Source organism: Sarcophilus harrisii, chromosome 1, assembly GCF_902635505.1.
Source record: "Sarcophilus harrisii chromosome 1, mSarHar1.11, whole genome shotgun sequence".
NCBI classification, from domain to species: Eukaryota; Metazoa; Chordata; class Mammalia; order Dasyuromorphia; family Dasyuridae; genus Sarcophilus; species Sarcophilus harrisii.
In genome coordinates, this window is record NC_045426.1 from 585,601,371 (window position 1) to 585,626,286 (window position 24,916).

Below are 24,916 nucleotides of genomic sequence, written 5' to 3' on the forward strand. Positions count from 1 at the left end.
ACGCAGCCGCCGTGGGGAAACTCACACCGAGTGACTCCACCTCCTTTCAAATCCCCGCCTCCGCTTTCGGAAGAGGAGAAACTACAAACCGTTAGGTCTTGGGCTGGGGGAATAGCATAGGAAGGTGATTGAAAGACGGCTTCCGCCGGGCTTCGGTCACGTGAGCGGAAGTGGCCAGGACGATTCGTAGGGAAGGCGGAAGTCGCATGTGCCGGAGAAGTTGCTGGTGTGGAGGGGGACCCGGCCTACACGATGAAGGTGAAAATGTTGAGCCGGAACCCGGACAACTATGTCCGAGAAACCAAGCTGGACCTGCAGAGAGGTAAACGGGCTCCTGGGAGTGGGGGAGATGGGATTGAACAGCCCCACGATCCCCTCTCATGACATGGATTCCTGCCGCTCTCCCCGGACTGGGGTTAGAGGAGGCTTGGCTGGACTCGAGCCGGGTCTTGTTCTTATCCCCAGTTTCCAGGTTCTTGGCTCGAATTCGTTGTCCCCCGTGGGAGAGCACGTGAGGCGTCCATTGGAGCGTCCGTGGTTCCACGCCCTCTGTGGGGGGAGGGTCCTAACCTGTCCTGTGGAGGGCTTTAAAGTCCATAAACCACTTTAAGATAAACTTGTTGAAGACGGTAGTGCTCGCGTCTTAAATTAGAAGCACAGAACGTTCCAGTGGGGAGAGCCATTAGAGATCATAATCCTAACGTGCTTATAAAACTTCGAGGTTCCCTAAGCGTGTTATAAATATCTTGTTGGGTTGTTACATCTCCTTTGGGAGGTGGATGCTGTCATTTCCCCATTTTACAGACGAAGAAACTAAGGCAGAAAGAGACCGAGTGACTTTTTAGGGCCAAAAAAAAGCTGTTAAGTAACTGAGTCTGGATTTGAACTCGGTTCTTTCAGAACCACGCCCAACACAGATGACTTAGACACCTGTCCACTAGCTTCTTCATTTTTCTGATAAAGAGACTGAGGTCTTTTTTTGAGCACCCATATTAAGATCTTGCTATGTGCCAGGGACAGTGTCAGATGAGGGGGCATGCCAAGACAAAAATAATTGTCCCTGCCCGCAGGAAATTTATAGTTTATTCCCAGACTTCATATCCTCTACCATTTACGTTTAATCATCTGGTGCTTTCTCATTGTGTTTGCCCTCAAGTTGAAGTTGAAGCCTAAACATTTGTATGGTGGAGGAGCGGAACGATACTTTAAAACTAAAGTAGTTTCTTTTAGGGACCCATCCAGTTTAGTAACTGTATAGGTCCATTACTTATCCCTATTTTTTCTCTTCTACCTTCATTCCTAAGCTGTTTTGTTGACCAGTCTATTTTGCTGTCAGCTTAGGACAATGTGGTGGAAAGAGTTTGAAACTAATGTTTAAAATTCAGATTGTCCTTTATTCACATTTTTCTTTTCACTGATTGACAAGTATTTGCAAAGGATCAACAAATGTTAAGGCTAAGAATGCACTATCTCTGTAACACTTGCAGAGAATGTTCACTTTTCTGGAATACTTTTCTTCATTTTTCCTTGTAAAAAACATTTGTTGTTAATTAGTCACGTCTTCATGACCCCTTTTGGAGTTTATAATATATACAAAGTATACACATATTATGTACACATTGTGCCTAATATATGTGTATAATGTATAATGTGTTTATCATGTATAAATGTGGATAGTTATGTATGTGTAAAATTCGCATACGCACACAGATATGCATAAAAATAAATATGAAGTAGAGAAATGCTAGTTTCCAAACCGAAAGAGGGGGCAAATAGTTGGGGGAATCAGGAAAGGCTTTATGAAGATGGTGCTTGTATTCATTCCATCTTAAAAAGAGAAGAACTATTGAAGCAGAAGTCAAGGTAGAGTGCAACTCAGGAATGAGACCAGCATAAAGACAGGGAGGTAGTTGGTGAAATTGAAAGGAACTAAGAGCTGAGCTGTTTAGATAGTTTGAAGAGATTGGGAAAGGAGGTAACGTCCAATGAGACTGAAAAGGTAGGTAGTAAAGGCTAATTAATTAGGTTTTTTGGAACTACCTCTCCTTCATCATAGGGGATCTTTCCTCCTTCTTTCCTCCTCCACTAAATTATTTGGTAGTTATTCTGTATATGTTTTATATTAATTATATGAGTACGTGTTTTTCCCTCCAGGAGAATAAAAAGCTCTTTCAGGTTGGGGACTTTTTTGCCCTTTTGACTTTTTTGGGTTTTGTGTACTCAAGACCTAGTACTATGGTTGCCCACATAGTAGGTCTTATATGCTTATTGATTTAAATTGAGTAAAGTCCTTGGAGTAGCAATATAGATCTTATGACCTCGAAACAGTTTAGATAAGGTAGTCCCTGCTCAAATAGAATTTATAATCCAGTGAGAATTTGTAATCTAAATGCAGATGATTATATTCTTTAAGGGTGGCAAACCATCTTGTTGTGGTTGGGTTTTGTTTAACTATTCTTGACCCATTTGGGGTTTTCTTGCCAGATAATAGAATGGTTTGCCATTTCCTTCTCCAGTTCATTTTACAGATAAGGAAACTGAGATAAATAGGGCTAAGTGATTAACCCATTTAGATGTATGATTCAATGAGAAGGATTAAAAGATAGGTGCCATGGGCTCAGGTGATAAAGAGATTATTTGAGAATAGGATGATTTCATGAAATAAAATGCTTAAATTGCTAAGACCTTGAAGGATGGGTAGAATTTGAATTTGATAGAGATTGTACCCAGTGTACCCAGGGTCACACAGCTATTGAGGATCTGAGGCTGGTTTTAAACTCAGGTCTTCCTAACTCCAGGCTCAGAGCCTAATCCACTTTGATACCTGCCTACCCTAATCTACCTTACATATCATAATAATAGTTAACATTTATATAGTGCTTACTATGTGCTGGGCACTAAGTGCTTTACAGTAATTATCTCATTTGTTCCCTATAACCTTTAGAGTTATCCCCATTTTACAAATGAGGAAACTGGGGCAAATGGGTTAAGTGATTTGCCCAGAGTCATATAGCTGGTATATGCCTGAGGTCAGAATTGAACTCAGATTTTCCTGACTCTAGGCCTAGCACTCTACACACAGCTCACTGAACTAATGTTTAGAGTTATTAACATGACTTAGGCAAAAAAGAACCACTGAGGATTTTTGAGTAGAAATGGTGGACCAAGATTATTTACAGGTAATCATGGTAATATCATAAAGTATAGATGGTAGAGGGAAGGTAGTAAAAATGGACTAGATAGAGACACTTTTTGTCTTTCTGTCTTAGAGCCTGGCATCCCGCTTGGCACAAAAAGGAGCCTTAGTAAATGTATTTTGAATGGAAATAGTAGAAGAAAGACCTGTTAGGTTGTAGTCCTGGTGGGTGGTAGAGGATTTGTAGTTAATTGATAGCTTTTGTGATTAATAGCTTTTTAGGAAGGAAGTTTCTGGGTTCTTATTTCTCTTTTTTTGTGGGAAGTTTAGAATTTGTGTGGATAATTTAAATCCTATAACAATTTCCCAAATTTCATTTTGGTCATGAATTTTCACCTCTATTCTCAGCTTTTGTGCCTCTTGTAAAGGAAGTGCTGATAAACAGATGGCAGAATAGGAATGTTGTGGTTCAGGAAATGATAATGTGAAAAACATTCTGTCACTATATTTTAATTATATGGTGTTTCTGCAACGAATAAATTTTCTTGACCATATAAGTGCCAGTGGCACTTAGTTAAGAATATGATATGGTATTCAAATCTTATACTTTTTCAAGATCTAATTTAATAATTTATAAATCCTTTTGTAATTCTCATATGATAATGATCTTTTCTCTTATTTAAACTTTTTTAGTCTTTTTTTGTATAATAAAATAATTTACAAATAATTATTATTAAAGTCCTATTATATACTAAGTACAGTGAGGCTTTATGGAATGGACAAAGAATAGTTACTTATACTTGCCTAGAAGTAATTGGAGAGTCAACTTAAGGTAGAAACGATTATTAGCTCTGTGTACCAAAATAGGTGCCCCAAATTGGCTACTGGCTACATTTAGCCATTGGTCTGTAGTTTGTTCCACAGGCCCCTGTTTTAGACATCACTGAGATGATTCAGTTGAAGAGAAGGTGCCAACCTGCATTGGGAGAAAAGCTTCCTAATTGGGAACTCTGTATACCAGTGAAATCTCAGGTCCAGTCCCTATTTTTCTGAGAATAGGGAAATGGGCTAAATGTTGGGGAAGCAGAAGCCTAAGACGATCTCTGTTGTCAAGGAATTTAGAAATCATTGATTTGAGAGCTAGAAGGGAACTCATAGAAACTGTATTATAAGTAAGAAAACAGACCACAGAAATTAGGTCTTGCTCAGGTCTTATCATTAAGTTATAGCAAGGTATGGACAAGCACTTGTACTTTCAATTCCTGGTTGTGTGCTTTTTAAAAAAATTTTAACTACACATGGCACACCTGCCTTGGGCTTTTGGTAGAGTTGAAGAGAAGTATGAGAATTAACAGCAATACAAAGTGACTTATTTCACATATCTTTATTAAACATTTTATTTTATAGTAAATTCCTTAAGGGAAAAATACCATGTTTGATAGCGCTTTCCCTTTTTTTCCATAGTGTTTAGCATAGTACTGGGTATGCAGTAGATACTTAAAAAAAATTATTGGAAAGTAAAATGAGTGGATGGGGATCATCACAAGAAATAGTAGGTGTAATTTTCTCTATAAAAGAATGTAATGGACTATTAATGGTCATTATTCTTCAGTTCCAAGAAACTATGATCCTGCATTGCATCCTTTTGAAGTTCCACGAGAATATACAAGAGCTCTAAATGCTGTCAAATTGGAACGAGTATTTGCAAAACCATTCCTTGCTTCCCTGGATGGCCATCGAGATGGAGTAAATTGCATGGCAAAACATCCAAAGAGCTTGTCTACTGTGCTTTCTGGAGCTTGTGATGGAGAGGCAAGTGTGGCTTTGAAAATTAATAAAAACCATTATTCTAAAAATAATTTTCTTTAGAAGTTCCTCTTTGTATAAGCTATGCCTTTTGTTCATGTTTTTAATGCCCTATTATTGTAATTGAAAGATGCATTCAACTTGTCAGAGTGAAATAGTTATCTCCTCTGTCTCTGTTAAGCTATAAAAAAGTTGCAAATATACTTTGTAAAACTTTCCAGATGCAGTGTTGTAGTAGTAAGTGGTTAATTAAAATATTGCTAGTTAAGTGCTATGATAGAAGATGTTTATTTGAATGTCATTACTATCTCTAGTAAGAAAAATGCCTTGAAATGCTGTATTCAACAAACTATTTCACAAACTGAATCTTTTCTGCTTGATTTGAAATCATGTTCCTCTGTAAAGGACTTTATTTCTACAAATTTAATAGTGATACATTGCATTTGCAATTTATTTTTTCATGAAATATTTCTTGAATATTTTATGTTTAATAGGACTATCTTGATATGGTTTGTCATAGGTTAGAATTTGGAACTTGACTAAACGAGAATGTATCCGTGCATTGCAAGCACATGAAGGTTTTGTACGAGGAATGTGTACCCACTTCTCTGGAACTTCTTTCTTTACGGTAAGATACTAATGCTTTTTTCACCTGTGTTCTATAGCATGCCAATATGGATGCGTATTCTTGGTCATTGTTTTCATTTAATGGTGTTCATAATAATTTAGCCTTTCTTAGAGTTTTCCAAAAATGAAGGAGAAAAACACTCTCTCTCTCTCTCTCTCTCTCTCTCTCTCCCCCCCTCTATATATATATATATATATATATATATATATATATACATATACATATATATAAATATAAATGATAATCATTTTTGTAACTATTGACTGTTTCTTAAAAAAGAAAAAAATTCTCGAGAGAAAAACAAATGTATATATATCTTCATATAATAAATAATTTATAACATGATTTCTCTTTATTCATTATCAATTAAGAGAATCCATGTCTCTTATGAGACTTCTTTCAAGAGGGTTAACAATATCTGCCCTACCTGTTTTGCAGGGTTATTAGAATTGAAAACACTGAAAACTTTAAAGCACAGTATTAGCAATAGCTTGCTTTATTATACTAGGCAAGGACAGAAAAGCTCTCTGTTTGAAGATGGAGGCAATCTAAATGCTTAGCAGAGGGTGATGACTAAAAAACTTGTGGGATGTTATTATAATAGAATATTATAATGCAATTAAAATAAGGTGTTGATCATATGAAAAAATATGTAAAATATTTAGGAAATAATGCAAATTGAAAAACAACTAGAATAGCAGAGTACATAGAAATGAACACAGTACATATTAATTGTAATCATATGAGGGGAAATGTGAATTGCTTTTTATAGTTTTAAGACACATTCACTGAACATATTTTTAGCTTCTGGATAGAGAGCTGCAAATGAGATTCTCAACCCTTTAAAAACTTATTCTAATAGAGAAGATAATATATAAAACAAAGCTAGAGAAAGGAGTTGAGCTGGTTCATGAAATGGTTCATGACTGGGTCCTGATGAAATAGTAGTCTGGGTTTGGGATTCATGTCCTATATACCAGGTCCTCTTTTAAGAGCTAGTAGGAGATAAAGACAAAAATGAAATGATTCCTCCTATCTAGAAGCTTATTGTCTTTCTAGGCAAAATAGTATTTACAAAGTAATTTCCCATTAAGGGAAAAATATTTACCTTTTGTGTATTTGAAGACACACAAGCTCTTAATTCTCTGAGCATAATTTTAATTGCTAATAATAGATTGCAGATAACTTTTACAATAAGTCTTTGAAGTAGGTTTTATGAGTATTCTCTTCATTTAATTAGACTCTTAAGAATTTGTGGCTTATTGAGGATCGCAAAGCTACTAAAGATCTGAGATGAGATTCAAATTCGGGTCTCTCAAAGGCCCTCACTTTGTCAATTATGCCATGCTTTAGACATTCAAAATTTGTGCTTAGTATTTATTGTTTTGTCTATTCTCCATTTCTCCAAGGGAGAGCCTTGTGCACCTTGATGTTTGAGAAGCAGGAGAGAGTTAGGGATATAGAATTCTAGGTACTTTATTATTCCTAATACGTAGGTTATCCCATTAAATCTGCTATGTTCCTTCTTATCTTAGCCTGCTTAATCTTTATTCTCCTTTATTCTCCAGTGGTTAAAAAATTCTGAAGTCTATATTAAGCATTAGCAGCTATGGATCTGAGCTCCTTTCTGTCTGCTTTTAGTCTTAAAGGTTGTATTTAATGTATATTGGTTATTTAATGTATTTATTTATTGTTATTTATTGCATTTAATGTTATTTAATGTATATTTTGGTCCTCCAAAAAAAGTCAATGCAAGTTTTCAAGGAGTCCTAATTTACTCTAGGAAATTAGAATCACAGAGTTAATGTTGAAGATTTAAAGTTCTCCCCAATATTTTTTTCCTCCTTGATCCAAATTTGTCATTTCATCAATATAGACAACCCCTGGTATTGAAATTAACTACACTAATGCATATCAACAAGTTCTGTGTAACTTAGAAAGCTGTCTGGGGGTGTTGAGAGCAGACTTTAAGTGATTTACCTATGGCTATGCAGCTAATTTGTGTCTAGTAAGACTTGAACAACAGATCTACCCAACTCCCAAATCGGCTTTCTATTCACTATATCAAACTACCTCTCTGGAAAATAGTTTGAAAGAGATTTCAGTTAAATTTGAGACATGTGCTCTATTTTTTAAAATTCAAGATACAAATAATTTGAAGTACACCAAGTCTTTTTAACTTAGAATACTCTAAAACATTTATAGATTGGTGATGATAAGACTGTGAAGCAGTGGAAAATGGATGGACCAGAATATGGAGAAGAAGAGGAACCTTTACATACAATACTAGGAAAGGTACCAAAATAAATCTTTCATTTATAAAATTTTTACTGTTTGTTATTTTAGATTAACACTAGAAGGACCAAGTGTATCGATTGACAAAAAATAATAGGATTTTGCTTTGAAATAAAAATTTTCATTCTGCTATTACTATTTGCAGTGCTTTATGAATAAAAAAATACACTCTGCCAATTGACACAGCTTGATCCTTTCAAATCCTCTTAAATTCCAGTTCTTCCAGTGTTAAATGTTATTATAGTAGATACCATTAAAGCAAAAACCAGTTTTTTTTTTTTTTAAAGTAATAATATTGAAATAGGTCTTTCGGCTATAGTTTTTATCACCTGGTGTTTTGCTACTGTCCTTGGCATAAGTGTGAGTTCTGCCACATTTTGAGAAAGAATGAGTAGTCTTGATAGAGAAAATATGATAGGGATAATATTTATTGATGGTAAAACATTGCTTTCACAAAATAACTTGCTTGATTTTCAAATGTTCTATTAACATTTAGTATTATCATATAGGTATTAGTTATTTTTATAGTCATCAAAATGGAAAACTTGCCTTAATGAATAGTAAAGATTGTGACTTTGTTATTATGTACATATGAGTAGCAAAAGAATATTGTACTTTAAAGGTGACTAAATATTTCCTCTGAAGTTTGGTTTACATTATATAGCCTAAACCATTTCTTCATGTGTTGTAAAAGTAAATTTGAGCCTGATCTTTGTCTAAATTCAGTTTCCCAATTAACATCCTCTAATATCTGAGCTTACTAGTCTAAGGGAACAAAGTAAAGTAGTGTCCCTTCTTCCTCTGCCATTTTGATGTGTGTTAGAGAACACTGTTTAAGAGTAACTCAACACCAAAAATCATTATTTTTGTTAGGTAAATGGGGAATAATGGTACTTTTTGCTTCATGTCAATGCTTCATTGAGCATTTCTATTTTAGTAGTGGGACTTTTTTGTAAACATAGAAGATAGGTAAATATACTGAAAGTAAAAATATTTGACGTCATTAAGATTATTTCTATAACAGCCTATTTGCTTTTAAAGACAGTGTATACAGGAATCGATCATCATTGGAACAAAGATATTTTTGCTACATGTGGGCAACAGGTGGATATCTGGGATGAACAAAGAACCAGTCCTATTTGTTCAATGACTTGGGGCCTTGACAGTATAAGCAGTGTTAAATTTAACCCCATTGAGGTAATGTTCTTTTTAATTTTTTTGCTCTAAATAGTTTGTTTTCAAATATAGATGGTTATTTTATACTGTGGGGTTAAGACCTTTTTCTAAAGTTTTGTTTTTGGGTGGGTAGTGTGTTGGTGAGGCAATTGGGGGTTAAGTGATTTGACCAGGGTCACACAGCTAGGAAGTGTTAAATGTCTAAGGCTGGATTTGAACTCCAAGACCTCCTGACTTCAGACTGGTATGCTGTACCATCCAGCTGCTTTTTTTTTTTTTTTTTTTTTTTTTTTTTTTTTTTTTGGTAAAGTTTTGATGTCATTTATCTGAATCTTGATGTTCTTAAATTCAAATTAAGTTTTTTTATCTTTGAATGATAACTGTCTTACTGAATTATTATGAGAATAATATATATGCTAATATTTCAGAATAAATTAATGTAAAAATTAAGGTGACTAGAATTACTGCTATAATATACAATAATAATATATAATCATACAATAAAATGCAGTAATACATTACTATAATGTACAATAACTTACAGTTACTATAGCATGTAAAACTATAGTATAACACAATATATGATACTATAATACAAAATGATATAATCTATTTCTCCATATCCTAAGGAGTAGACGTGTGTGTGTGTGTGTGTGTGTGTATTTTTCCCCCTTCTCCCTGGTGAATTTGTATGGCAAATCCAGTGGCCAGTTCTAAAGCAGCAGGTATCAAACATGAACTTGAGAACCTATTATTCAAGACTTATGCTTGCCAATAAAATCTTTTTGTTCAATGGTGGATTTATTAATCCTTTAAAATGAATTAATAACCTTGAAAGCAAATAGTGTACATTTTTTTCCCATCTTGAATAGTTTTTTAACATGAAAGATCCTTGGTTTCTTCAGTAATTTTTTCTTCTGTCAATGTGGACTACAACCTTTCCCACTCTTCCTCTTGAATGATTCTTCTTATATGATTATTATCTCTGTATCTTATGTTTAGCAACTAGGAAAATAATGATCTTATGTTAAAAAATTCTGAAGTCTATATTAAGCATTAGACCTTGTGTAAGTTGTTAGTAGACAGAAGTCAAGAGTTGTGAGATCCTAGACAACAAAAGTCAGGAAGAGTGGCACTAGGAAATGTTGGCATTAGGGGAGTGTTGAATCCACACTCCTCCTCATAGAGTGAGCATTATAAAGAATACACTAAATTTATGATATCTGTCATTTAGAAGCATATATGAAGTGTTCCAAAAGTCTTAGTGTAGTCTTAAATTTTAATAGATTGACTGTCCATCCTTAAAATAGCACTAAGATTTTTGGGAAATTTTGTGGACACTCTGGTTAAATAACTCATAATAAAAAAAATTAAATTAAAAGTAATTATAAAATTATCTAATATTTAGAGTTTGCTACTAAATTAATTTTGAACTTGTTGTTATGCTTATTTTTAGATCAATATCTTGGGAAGTTGTGCTTCTGACAGAAATATAGTGCTATATGATATGAGACAAGCAACTCCTTTGAAAAAGGTGAGTTTCTATTTTCTCTCCTTCTTTGCATTTGTTAACATGTTTGTGTGTTTAGGTCACAATGTTAAAAAAAAGAATCAAATTTGTGGGTTTTTTGTTTTTTTTTTCAGAATTTAAAGTTTAAATAATTCTACAAAAAGAACTTCATTAGAACTGTTTGTACTTAGCTTTTTCACTGTATCTAAGGCATTTGTAATAGATGAAGCATGTATGTTTGAAGTTGATGCCAAACCTGTATTTTGACACATGCTAAGTTAGGAGAATGATAGGGTGGAAAAGAGTGTTCACTTGCTTAAGTACTTTATTGATCTGGAATAAATACATGGTAATATAGATTTATATTTGGTACTCTAATTTTTGTAAGGTTTTTCATATTGCTTATTAATTGCTAGATAAATGGATTTCCTGTGAAGTTGGAATGTGGGCATTGGACAGCTATCGGGCACAGTGATTAGAGTGCTGGACCTGGAGTCAGGAAGACTTATCTTTGTGAGTTCAAATGTGGCTTCAGACATTTACTAGCTTTGTGACTTTGAGCACCCTATTTGCCTCAGTTTCCTCATCTGTAATATGAACTAGAGAAGGAAATGGCCATCCACTCCAGTATCCTTGTCAAGAAAATCCTAAGTGGTTTGCGAGTCAGACTTGACTAAAACAACTAAATAATAGCAAAATTGATCAGATACTTCTTTTTTCTTATTAGATCCTTTAAAATGCTTTTAGTTTTTAGTTACATTCACAATTCAAATCCTAATATTTTAAAATATTTGATACTTGAATTATATCAGTAATTAAAACCCTGAAGCTGTCTGATTTTTGAGGAGCCAAATTAGTCAGCCTTGGCCTGGCTGGAGTGGTGTTTTGTGTTTTCTCATTTTGGTGCTAGATGTTCAATGTTTAAAACTAGTTATAAGTCTGCAGAGACCCTTGATACTATGGAGAAATTAGCATGTATCTTTTTCATACCCTCAAGCATTGCTTAGCTTAACTTTAGAGCCACCTTAGAAAATTATAGTGCCTAAATTGTGTTGAGGTGCTTCCTGATAAATTCAGTGTGTCTTTGCCTCATTTCCATTGCTGAAGTCTTATTTTGAAGTTTTTGGAGTGAATATGTTTGAGCTGACACTGCATTATAGGGTCATTGACCCAGAAATGGAAGGGACCACAGAAGCTGTCTAGTTCAGAATCCTCATATAACACATGAGGAATAAGCCCATAGATCTTATAACATGGCCAAAGCTGGGATTAAAACTTGTCTCATGACTCAGTGCTTTTTCTAAACTCCCTCCATAGTGGTAATCACTTGATCCCATATAGAGTAAATAGGATTCTTTCTTTTATTGAAGTTTTTATTTTCAAAACATATGCAAGGATAATTTTTCTTTTTCTTTTTTTTTTCTTTTTGGTAACTTATTTTTATTGTTTCCATGTGCTTATACTTTATCTTTTTCTAAAATTAAAACATCTTTCCCTCAAAAAGAAAAACAATATAAAAGAGGTGAAATCACAATTCTTTTCTGCTTGACCACTAAAAATGACTAACTATGATAACAATGTTTAATGCATATAATGCAAAAGAACAATCTTGTTTCAATTCTGCAATTTGACAGGAGATAACTTGTACCTGAGTAAATTAGTCTATCACTTCTAGCTATTTCTAGACAACATACTTGTGATTATTATCAGTGACAATAGCTTGTGCTTATATGACATTTTAAGATTAAACAACCCTTTCTTCACAATAACCTTCTGACATAGTACTAGTGTTTTTCTCCCCATATGACAAAGAAGAAAATTGATTCTCAGAGATGTGAAATGATCTCCCCATGGTCAAATAGCTGAAAAGGAAGGTTTAGCACCAGTATTTGAAAACAAGTGCCTTCATTGTAAAGCCTAGTGCTCATTCTATTCATGGTACTTCTCTATTAATGAATTTTTTTTTTTTAATTTAATAGCCTTTTATTTACAGGTTATATGCATGGGTAACTTTACAGCATTAACAATTGCCAAACCTCTTGTTCCAATTTTTCATCTCTTACTCCCTCACCCCCTCCCCCAGATGGCAGGATGACCAGTGGATGTTAAATATATTAAAATATAAATTAGATACACAATAAGTATACATGACCAAACCATTATTTTGCTGTACAAAAAGAATCAGACTCTGAAATATTGTACAATTAGCTTGTGAAGGAAATCAAAAATGCAGGTGGGCATAAATATAGGGATTGGGAATTCAATGTAATGGTTTTTAGTCATCACCCAGAGTTCTTTCTCTGGCGTAGGCTAGTTCAGTTCATTACTGCTCCATTGGAAATGATTTAGTTGATCGCGTTGCTGAGGATGGCCAGGTCCATCAGAACTGGTCATCATATAATATTGTTGTTGAAGTATATAATGATCTCCTTGTCCTGCTCATTTCCTCAGCATCGTTAGTAAAGTCTCTCCAGGCCTTTCTGAAATCATCCTGTTGGTCATTTCTTACAGAACAATAATATTCCATAATATTCATATACCACAATTTATTCAGCCATTCTCCAACTGATGGCATCCATTCAGTTTTTAGTTTCTAGCCACTACAAAGAGGGCTGCCACAAACATTCGTGTACATACAGGTCCCTTTCCCTTCTTTATAATCTCTTTGGGATATAATCCCAGTAGTAACACTGCTGGATCAAAGGGTATGCACAGTTTGATAACTTTTTGAGCATAGTTCCAAACTACTCTCTATTTTTTTTTTTTTTTTTTTTTGACCAGTAGATGTTAAATATATTAAAATATAACTTAGATACACAATAAGTATACATGACCAAAACATTATTTTGCTGTACAAAAAGAATCAGACTCTGAATTATTGTACAATTAGCTTGTGAAGGAAATCAAAGATGCAGGTGTGCATAAATATAGGGACTGGGAATTCAATGCAATGGTTTTCAGTCATCTCCCAGAGTTCTTTTTCTGGGTATAGCTAGTTCAGTTCATTACCGCTCCATCAGAAATGATTTGGTTGATCTCGTTGCTGAGGATGGCCTGATCCATCAGGACTGGTCATCATCTAGTATTGTTGTTGAAGTACATAATGATCTCCTGGTCCTGCTCATTTCACTCAGCATCAGTTAGTGTAAGATCTCTCCAGGCCTTTCTGAAATCATCCTGTTGGGTCATTTCTTACAGAACAGTAATATTCCATAATTTTCATATACCACAATTTATTCAGCCATTCTCCAACTGATGGACATCCATTCAGTTTCCAGTTTCTAGCCACCACAAAAAGGGCTGCCACAAACATTCGTGCACATACAGGTCCCTTTCCCTTCTCCATAATCTCTTTGGGATATAATCCCAGTAGTAACACCGCTGGATCAAAGGGTATGACAGTTTGATAACTTTTGAGCATAGTTCAAACTACTCTCAAAATGGTTGGATTCGTTCACAACTCCACCAACAATGAATCAATGTCCCAGTTTTCCCACATCCCCTCCAACAATTATCATTATTTTTCCTGTCATCTTAGCCAATCTGACAGGTGTGTAGTGGTATCTTAGAGTTGTCTTAATTTGCATTTCTCTGATCAACAATGACCTGGAGCATCCCTTCATATGACTAGAAATAGTTTCAATTTCTTCATCTGAGAATTGTCTGTTCATATCCCTTGACCATTTTTCAATTGGAGAATGGCTTGATTTTTTATAAATTAGAGTTAATTCTCTATATATTTTGGAAATGAGGCCTTTATCAGAACCTTTGACTGTAAAAATATTTTCCCAGTTTATTGCTTCCCTTCTAATCTTGTCTGCATTAGTTTTGTTTGTACAAAAACTTTTCAGTTTGGTATAATCGAAATTTTCTATTTTGTGATCAGTAATGATCTCTAGTTCTGCTTTGGTCTATAAAACCTTCCCTTCCACAGGTCTGAGAGGTAAACTATCCTATGTTCCTCTAATTTATTAATAATTTCATTCTTTATGCCTAGGTCATGAACCCATTTTGACCTTATCTTGGTGTGAGCGTTAAGTATGGATCAATGCCTAGTTTCTGCCATATAGTTTCAATTTTCCCAGCAATTTTATCAAACAGTAAGTTTCTTATCCCAAAAGCTGGGATCTTTGGGTTTGTCAAAAGACTAGGTTGCTATATTTGTTGACTGTTTTATCCCTTGAACTCTAATCTATTCCACTGATCAACTAATCTATTCCTTAGCCAATACCAAATAGTTTTGGTAACTGCTGCTCTATAGTATAGTTTTAGATCTGTTACAGCTAAGCCACCATCATTTGATTTTTTTTTTATTAATTCCCTTGAAATTCTTGACCTTTTGTTTTTCCATATGAACTTTGTTGTTATTTTTCTAGGTCATTAAAATAGTTTTTGGGAGTCTGATTGGTATAGCGCTAAATAAATAGATTAGTTTAGGTAATATTGTCATCTTTATTATATTTCTGCCCTATCCAAGAGCATTTAATATTTTTCAATTGGTTAGATCAGACTTAATTTGTGTGAAAAGTGGTCTGTAATTTTTGCTCATAAAGTTTCTGATTTTCCCTTGGCAGATGAGATTCCTAAATATTTTATATTATCAGTAGTTACTTTAAATGGAATTTCTCTTTGTAACTCTGACTGTTGGATTTTGTTAGTGATATATAAGAATGCTGATGACTTATGTGGGTTTATTTTATAACCAGCAACTTTGCTAAAGTTGTGGATTATTTCTAATAACTTTTAGCAGAATCTCTGGGGTTCTCTAAGTATACCATCATGTCATCGGCAAAGAGTGATAATTTGGCTTCCTCATTGCCTATTCTTATTCCTTTAATCTCTTTCTCAGCTCTTATTGCTATAGCTAGCGTTTCTAATACATATTAAATAATAGCTGGTGATAGTGGGCAACCTTGTTTCACTCCAGATCTTATTGGAATGGTTGCAGTTTGTCTCCATTACATATGATGCTTACTGATGGTTTTAAATAGATGCTGCTGATTATTTTAAGGAAAAGAGTCCATTTATTCCTATACTCTCAAGTGTTTTTAATAGGAATGGATGTTGGATTTTATCAAATGCTTTTCTGCATCTATTGAGATGATCATATGGTTTTGTTAATTTGGTTATTGACATGGCCAATTATATTGATAGTTTTCCTAATATTGAACCAGCCCTGCATTCCTGGTATAAATCCTACTTGATCATAGTGTATTATCTTGGAGATGATTTTCTGTAGTCTTTTTGCTAATATCTTATTTAAGATTTTTAGCATCAATATCATTAGGGAGATTGGTCTATAATTTTCTTTCTCTGTTTTCAGTCTACCTGGTTTAGGTATCAGTACCATGTCTGTGTCATAGAAGGAATTTGGTAGGACTCCTTCATTCCCTATTTTATCAAATAATTTATATAGCATTGGGGCCAATTGTTCTTTAAATGTTTGGTAAAATTCACATGTAAATCCATCTGGTCCTGGGGATTTTTTCTTAGGGAGTTGTTTAATTGCCTGTTCTATTTCTTTTTCTGAAATGGGACTATTCAAGCAATTTACTTCTTCCTCTGTTAGTCTGGGAAAGTCTGTATTTTTGGAGGTAGTCATCCATTTCACTTAGGTTATCAAATTTATTGGCATAAAGTTGAGCAAAATAACTCCTTATTATTTCTCTAATTTCCTCTTCATTGGTGGAAAGTTCTCCTTTTCATTTTTAAGACTACTAATTTCATTTTCCTCCCTCCTTTCTAATCAGATTTACTAAAAGGCTTATCTATTTTATTGGCTTTTTCATAGAACCAACTCTTAGTTTTATTAATTAGTTCAATAGTTTTTTTTACTTTCAATATTTTTAATTTCTCCTTTTAATTTTAGAATTTCCAATTTAGTATTTGATTGGGGGTTTTTAATTTGGTCTTTTTTTAGTTTTTTTAGTTGCAAGCCCAATTCATTAATCAAACTACTCTCTAGAATGGTTGGATTCGTTCACAACTCCACCAACAATGCATCAATGTCCCAGTTTTCCCGCATCTCCTCCAATAATCATCATCATTTTTTCCTGTCATCTTAGCCAATCTGACAAGTGTGTAGTGGTATCTTAGAGTTGTCTTAATTTGCATTTCTCTGATTAATAATGACTTGGAGCATCTTTTCATATGACTAGAAATAGTTTCAATTTCTTCATCTGAGAATTGTCTATTCATATCCACAAGGATAATTTTTCAACATTGATCCTTGCAAAAACTTGTATTCCCATTTTTCCCTCCTTTCCCCCATTGCCTCCCCTAAGTGGCATGTAATCCAATGTATGTTAAACATGATAAAAAAAATATATGTTAAATCCCAATATAAGCATACATATTTATACAATTATCTTGCTGCACAAGAAAAATCGGATCAAAAAGTTAAAGAGAGAGAAAATAAAATTCAAGCAAACACAACAAAAAGAATGAATATACTACGTATTCATCCACATTCAGTTTCTACAATCATCTCTGAGTGTAAATGGCTCTCTCCATCACAAGTCCATCAGAACTGGCCTGAGTCATCTCATTGTTGGAAAAGAGCCACGTCCATCAGAATTGATCCTCGTATAATCTTATTACTGTATATAATGATCTCCTAGTTCTGCTCATTTCACTTACATCAGTTCATATAAGTCTCTCCAGGCCTCCCTGAAATCATCCATACAGGATTATTTCAATACTATGGGTAAATAAATTAAGTAGTAATAGAACTTTTTTTTAAATGTTTTTATTTTATGGAACTGCTTGGAATCCAATCCTCTGATTAAGATTTGTGGTTTACAGAGCTTGACAATTACTAAAGTATATAATGATAACTTTGGACAGACTTAGATGATTAATCCTGTTGTATTCTAAATGGATTTATTTATTTTCCCTGGTCAGAATCTTTCAGGGACTCCATTGCTTACAGGATCAAATGCTAGCTCTGTAACTTAGCATTCAGGTTTTTTTTTCCCTTACTGGGTTGATCTTTCCTCAGTATTCCTTGCCTCATTCTCCTCCTTGCAACATACACTCCTTTCAAGGGAAGCAAGTAAGCATTTGTTAAACACCTGTTGTGTGTGAAATAATATGCTAAGTGTTAGAGCTACAAGTAAAGGCAAATCCAATCCCTATTCTCAAGAGGTTCACAATTTAATAGGGGAGGCAACATGCAAATAATTCCTTAAAGATGAGACATTTTCAAGATAAATATGGGATAAATCACAGAGGAAAGGCATTACTATTGAGGGAAACTGCAAAATCCTTCTTGTAGAAGGTGAAATTTTAGCTGGGTTTTGGAAAAGACTAGGGAAGTCAGGATGTGGAGATGAGAGAATTGCAGGCTAGGTGGACAGCTGCTGAAAGTGTATGGAGTTATGATAAGGAGTTAAATCTTATACAAGGAAAAACAAGGAGACTAGTGTCATTGGATCAAAAACTATCTAAAGGTAAGTAAAGTGTAAGAAGACTGGAGAAGTAGGAGAGTGCCAGGTTCTTTTAGACTTTAAAAGCAAAATAGGACTTTTTATTTGATATCAGGTGTTAAGGAACCATAAAGTTTATTAAATGAAGATGTGACATGATCTGATTTTTGCTTTTAGAAGCATCATTTTGATAACTAAGTGGGGGAAGACTTGAAACAAAAAACCAACCAAAAAGTGTTTAAAATTGGTCTCGGTGTGAGGTGATAAAGCCTTGGAAGAGGACGTTGGCAGTATCGATTGAAAGAAGGGGCAGTATATTAGAGGTGTGAGAAGAATTGACAGGACATAACAGTAGACTAGATATGGGGGTTAAAGAAAGAGTTAGGTTTAGAGGAGTGCATTGTGAACCTGGATGTGCCTAGAGGATAAGATGGTGATAACTAAGGGGGCTTGAAAGGGAGAAAGGCAATGAATTTAATTTGGGGCATGTTAGTATGTCTCTAGGGTATCTGAGTTATTTAAAAGCCTGTTGGAGTTGGGAGACTTCAAGTCAGGAGAAAGGTCAAGGCTGCATAAGGTAAATCTGAGAATCATCTGCATAGAGGTAATTGAATCTATGGGAAGCTGAGGAGGTTACCAAGTAAAGTCATTTAGAGGAAGAAAAAGAAGAGGGTCAAGAGCAGAGTCGATTGGGACACCCAAAGTTAATGGGTGTGATCTGGGTAAAGATTGAACAAATCATAGAAGGGGCAGTCAAAGGTGGAAGGAAAATTGAGAAAGAACAATTACACATTTAGAGAAAAGAGTGTCAAAGAGAAGAGTATTTGAAGGAGATGAGTGATTCAAAGTATCATAGACTACAGAAAGGCCAATGAGTAAAAGGATTAAGAAGCCGGCATTATATATTGGACAATTAAGAGATCATTGTTTTGTTGATTTCTCATATATTGATATATATTAGCTTACCTTCTCAGTGGACAGAGGAGGGGATGGAGAGAGGGAGAGAATTTGGAACTCAATTTTTTTTTTTTTTAATTTAAGGAAAAAAAGGGAAAAAAACATTAATTAATAACTTTAGAGAAAGCAGTTTCAGTTGAATAAAGAAGTCAGAAGCCAAATTGTAGATAGCTTAAAAAAAAAAAAGTTCCTGACTGTTGAATAACTCCACAGTAAGGTCAAATGCAGAATACTGAAAGGATAAGTCAAATGCTGCATTAATGGATACAAAGAGATATCCAACAATTTATTTTTACAGCCATATTTCTCCATTACACTAAGATCCTATATCTCTCCTTTTCGTTTCCCTAGTATTGTAAAGGCAATCTTTTATTTGCTTTTAAACATTAATAGTTGAGGCCTTGATTTTCTATGCTTAAATATGTTGGGTGAAGCATTTCTGATGTGAACAGAGATCCCTTGTATTCCTTTGACTAGGCTGTTACTGTTATATTTCCTTCTCCTCCATCCTAGCTGTTCCCTTGACCTTCTTCCTAATTCAATATAGTATTAAGGCACAAGTGCTGAGGCTAAATTAACAGCCTGAGAAAGATTTTAGAATAGGCAATATATTCATTTTAGAAATAATTACTTGCTGTTCCTGGTAACAGATTAGTATGTGTATTTCCTTCTTAGGTCATCTTGGATATGAGGACAAATACAATTTGTTGGAATCCAATGGAAGCTTTTGTTTTCACTGCAGCAAATGAAGATTATAAGTGAGTAGTTTTTTATTCTTAAATATTGTTTATTCCCACTATTTAATTTTTCTTAAAATGTTTTCATAGTCGGTGTGACCCTGGACAAGTCACTTAACCCCACTTGCCTTGCAGCTGAAAAAAAAAAAGCTTTTATAATAATAGTAATTCTACTTAAATTTTTAAAATGTGGGCTGGTTAAAATCTATTTTATCATTGATTGAAAATGTTTTCTTTTAAATTGTTACTGCTATCTTTTGTTTCCTATGTCATAATTTCTCTCACTATCTCTCTTCTTCCTCCCCCCATAATTTTAATATTTTATTTTTCCCAAATACATCTAAAGATACTTTTCAACACTCATCTTCACAAATCCTAATATTCCAAATTTTTCTCTTCCTTCCCCATCTTTCCTCCCCAAAACATTAAGCAGTCCAATATAGGTTAAATGTGTGCAGTTCTTCTAAACATATTTACATATTTGTCATGCTGCACCAAAAAAAAAAAATCAAAACGGAAAAAAACATGAGAAAGAAAAAAAATCCAATATATCATCAAACAAACAAACAACAAAAGTGAAAATACTATGTTTTGATCCACATTTAGTCTTCATTATTCTCTTTCTGGATGTGGATGGCACTTTCCATTATAATTCTATTGAAATTTCCTTGAATCACCTCATTGTTGAAAAGAGCCAAGTCTATCACAATTGATCATCACATAATCTTGTTACTGTGTACAATGTTTTCTTGGTTCTGCTTACTTTACTTAGCATCAGTTCATGTAAGTCTTTCCAGGTTTTCTGAAATCAGTCCACTCATCATTTCTTATTGAACAATAATATTCCATTACATTCACATATAATAATTTATTTAGCCATTCCTCAACTGAGGAGCATCTACTCAATTTCTAATTCCTTGTCACTACAAAAAGCACTGCTACAAATATTTTTGCACATATGGGTCCTTTTCCCTCTTTGATGACCATTTTGAGATACAGACTCAGTAGTGAGACTGCTAGATCAAAGGATATGCGGTTTTATAGCTCTTTGGGCATAATTCCAAATTGCTCTTCAGAATGGTTGGACCATTTCACAACTCCACCAACAATGTGTTAATGTCCTAGTTTTCCCATATTCCCTCCAATATTCATCATTATCTTCTCCTGTCATCTTGGCCAATCTGAAGTGTGAAATGGTATTTCGTAGTAGTCTTAATTTGCATTTCTCTAATCAATAGTGATTTAGAGCATTTTTTTCATGACTAGAAATGGCTTTAATTTCTTCATTTGAAAATTGTTCATATCCTTTGATCATTTATCAATTGGGGAATGGTTACAAAAAAAATTTTAAGGGGGGAAAAAAGAGTAAAAAAATCAACAAATGGGGCCAATCTGAAAACAATGCAGTGTGATTTTAGCACTGCCTCTCTCACTTCTGCAATGATATGGGGTGAAGGTATCTTCATATCTCTTTGGGGCCATTCTTCATCTTTTGTAATTTTTCAGCATTTACTTTTGATTGTTCTGAGGCTGTTCTTTCAATTTACATTGCTTTCATTGTATACATCTTCTAGTCTCTGTTTTACTCTGTATCAAATTGTGTCTTTCTATACTTCTCTTTTGTATCATATTTGTTATTTCCTAGAGCATAATACCATTCCATTACATTCTTGTGCCACAAATTTATTTAGCCTTTTTCCAATTGATGTTTGTTGATCAGAGATGTTAGATTTTATAGACCCTTATACATAAAGAAGGTGACCCCATTTCAAAACAAACATATCATTGAACTGGCTAAGCCTGAGTTTATTTGGAAGAACATATTAAATGCCCATTTTTCATGATGTATTTTGTTAGGAATTGGTTATATAAACATGAAGGGATGTAATTACTGCCCTCCAAGCATTTACCATCACATAGGAAATGACACAGATACATATACACACACACACACATACACATATATATTATGCAAGTAGGATATATGAAGTTCATAGGTTTGTACTCTTATTTACATATAGACAGATATTATGGCTTATCAGGGAGGATTCTCCCTAGCTAGGAATATAAGTGAATGAAAAGCATTTGTTGAGCACTTTACTGGGTGCTAAGCAGTTTGTTACGCACTGGGAACAAATACAAAAGCAAAAACAGTGCTGCGGTGAAAGAGCTTATATTCTTATCATGATCACAGTACAGACCATACAAGGTTAGTGGCCTGGGAGGGGGCACTTATTTTGAAAGAATAGCAGATTTTTTGGGGGGGCCTGGGAGGGGGCACTTATTTTGAAAGAATAGCAGATTTTTTTTTTGATCATAGTTATAGAAATTGGTGGAGGAGGTAAAATAAAGCACATCCTTGGATTTCCAGAGATAGTGTCTGGAATAGATAGTTACCAAACAAAGAAAGGGCCTGATAAAGTCCCTCCAAGCCATGGTCTTTGGTGTGGAGCACAAGATGTAGAGACTGTGGCTAAAGAGAAGGGAGATCAGAAAAATCAGAATAAGGTCTAATGAATAGGTAATATATAAGTTGGATTCTGTTGGAAGTATGTTAGATAAAGAAGTCGTGAACAATACCTTCCAAATGATAGAGACTAGAAGTTCAGTTGTATGGAATCAAGATAGGGTTAAGGATCTATTAGTAGTCCAGTTTAACTGGATATGAGGAAAAAAGCTTACTAGAAAAGTGGATGCCATTTCATCACTTTGTTTTGTCCATTAGAAATTTACAATCCTAAAAGTTTTATATCTAATGAGAGATTTTGTAAATATAGATCCTAGTTGCATTAACTAACTATAGAGAGATGGAAGTTAAAATATATGTTCTTCTAAAGCTTGAGAAAGACCAAATCAAGGTTCTAGCTTAGCTAAATAGTATAAAATTGTCAGAATGTTTTGAATGTCTTCTGAGTTCCAGCCAAATGGAACAATTTCAGAAAGAATAAGGTTAACTCAACAATAAGAAACCAAATTTGTTAAGCAATTGTAGTCTGAATTGATGCTTGAAATTAAACACCATTGATCCCATCAAAAGCAGTAAAAGAAGTAATTGCTGGCCAAATTTCTTAAACCTTACTATAGAGTGTTGTTACTGATCTGTTTCTTTGGCAAGAATCTTTGTTTTTCAAAGTACCATGTTTATTTTCCTTGTTGGGAGGAAAGGAAGGAGTAATAGTTGAATCACTCAGTAAGCATTTATTAAGCCATTTCTATATGACAGACACTCAACTAAAAATCACTGGGAGGCAAAGGAAATAAAAGAAAAATTTTGTTCTTAAGGTGTTTGAAGGAAGCAATAGGCAAATAACTGTATACATACAAGAGATATAAGGTATAAATGGAAGATAATATAAGAAGAAGGGCATTGGGAGCAGAACAGCGGAGGACAAAGGGGAAAGACCTTTGGAAGAAGGAATTATTTGATCTGAATCTTGAAGAAAGCCAGAGATAGGTGAGAAGGGAGAATCATAGTTAATAGATGGAGTGTTATATGTAAAGAACAGCGAAACAAACAAACAAAACAACAAACCTCAGTATCTGGTTTGTAGAGTATATAGAAGAGGGTGAAGTATGAAGTATAATGAAACTGATAGGATAGGAAGGGGATAGATTACAAAGGGCTTTAAATGCCAAGCAAGTTTTAAACCTTGATCCTGGAGATAATAGGGAGTCACTAGAATTTATTGAGTAGGGGGACGACATAGACTTGTGCTTTAAGAAAAGTACTTTGCAATTCTCAGTATTTAAAGAGTTTTCAGGATAAAAATCTGAGCTTAGTGGCAACTGAGCATGTGTAAAGAATGACCAACTTGTTCTATTCTAAATGAGTTCTATACTTGAAAAACATTAATTTATTGCTGTTTTTTCCCAGGGGCAGTACAGGTTAGGGGCAAGGACATTTTTACCCAAGTTCCAGGGGCAACTCTGATAGGGGTTAAAAGAATAGGAAGGAGAAATTTGATAGCCATAGGAGGGAGCCAGTTTACTGTGATTCCTAACTCCTAGACATCTTAGGGATAATGGATGTAAAGTGCTCTACAAATAAATCGGTATATATCTTTGTGTCTATTAACACACATATACCCCCATACCCATATACTTATATGTATATTAGCAGTGATGATAATGAAGTGTTATGAAGTCTTTGAAATACCAATTAGAAAAGAGATAATTTTGTTCATCTGAATCAGTAAAAAAAAAAAACTGATGGTCTTATTTGTCTCCAGCATATTAAACATGCTGTAATCTTTCATGGCTCTGAGGCCCCAGCAACATAGACTCTTTTTTTTTTTCTAGTTTTTGGGACCTTTGGATCTTTAGTAGCTCTGATCCCTAGAATTTTGAGCTCCCTGTAAGTAAGGATTATTTCATTGGTACTTAGGTTTGGTACTTGAGCACTACTGACAGTTGTGAAGTTACAGTAACACAGACAAATATTTTGTGTGCAAAAGTTTTGAAGGTTTTAGTGGACTGCAAACATGAGTTATAGAGTGATACAGCGGACCAAAGAGTTACTCCTATCCTAGATTACATTGAGAGGAATGATAATCCTATTATCCTAATCATACAATATTGCATTCAATTCTGGAAGACATTTTAAGAATGTAATCCATAAGCTAGAGAGAGTCCAAAGGGGAGTCTTGAGTTCATACTATATGAGAATTATGTTGAGGAAACTGAATATTAATTCTTTAGAAGACTTTAGCCATCATTGGCCTGATAACTCTCTTCAAGTATGTGAAGGACTTTCATATAATGGAGATACTAAGTTTTTGAACTTGGCCCAAGAGGACAGGATCAGAAGCAAGGGGTAGATGTTCCAAAGAAGCAGATTTAGATTTCTTAGAACTCTTTCAAAGTGGAATATGTTTCATTTGACTAGAGATTTTCCAACAAAAAAAGGACCTTATCTGTTGTTGATAGAGAAGGTATTCTTGATAAGTAAGGGTTGTATTCACTGGACCCAGAATTTACTTTCAACTCAAGAGATTCTATGAAAGATATTTTTACCAATGTTGGTAGGTAAATATTTTCTAATTATTGATGTCAATTTTTGAAAAAATACTTTTCCACCTTTCCATATTATCTTCCCCACACATACATCTACATCTGTTTAAAAAAAACCCCAACCCAGATGAATAACATCAATATGTAGAATACAAATAATGATAGTTAAATAATGATATGTAAGAGGTAGTATATGTAGATCTTTTTAGAAATTTTTTAATGCCACATAGTTTA

The 24,916-nt window shown here is 34.2% G+C and overlaps 1 protein-coding gene across 1 annotated transcript in view; it reads left to right on the forward strand.

Moving 5' to 3' along the window:
• The first annotated feature begins 58 nt into the window (after positions 1–58).
• DCAF13 (DDB1 and CUL4 associated factor 13) overlaps positions 59–24,916 on the forward strand; it is a 35,541-nt gene continuing 10,683 nt past the window's right edge. The window contains exons 1-7 of the mRNA XM_003760313.4: positions 59–322; positions 4,749–4,948; positions 5,463–5,570; positions 7,776–7,865; positions 8,907–9,062; positions 10,498–10,575; positions 19,611–19,693. Of these exons, the coding sequence (XP_003760361.1) occupies positions 253–322; positions 4,749–4,948; positions 5,463–5,570; positions 7,776–7,865; positions 8,907–9,062; positions 10,498–10,575; positions 19,611–19,693 (785 nt within the window). The 5' untranslated portion in view covers positions 59–252. The remainder of the gene's footprint in view (positions 323–4,748; positions 4,949–5,462; positions 5,571–7,775; positions 7,866–8,906; positions 9,063–10,497; positions 10,576–19,610; positions 19,694–24,916) is intronic.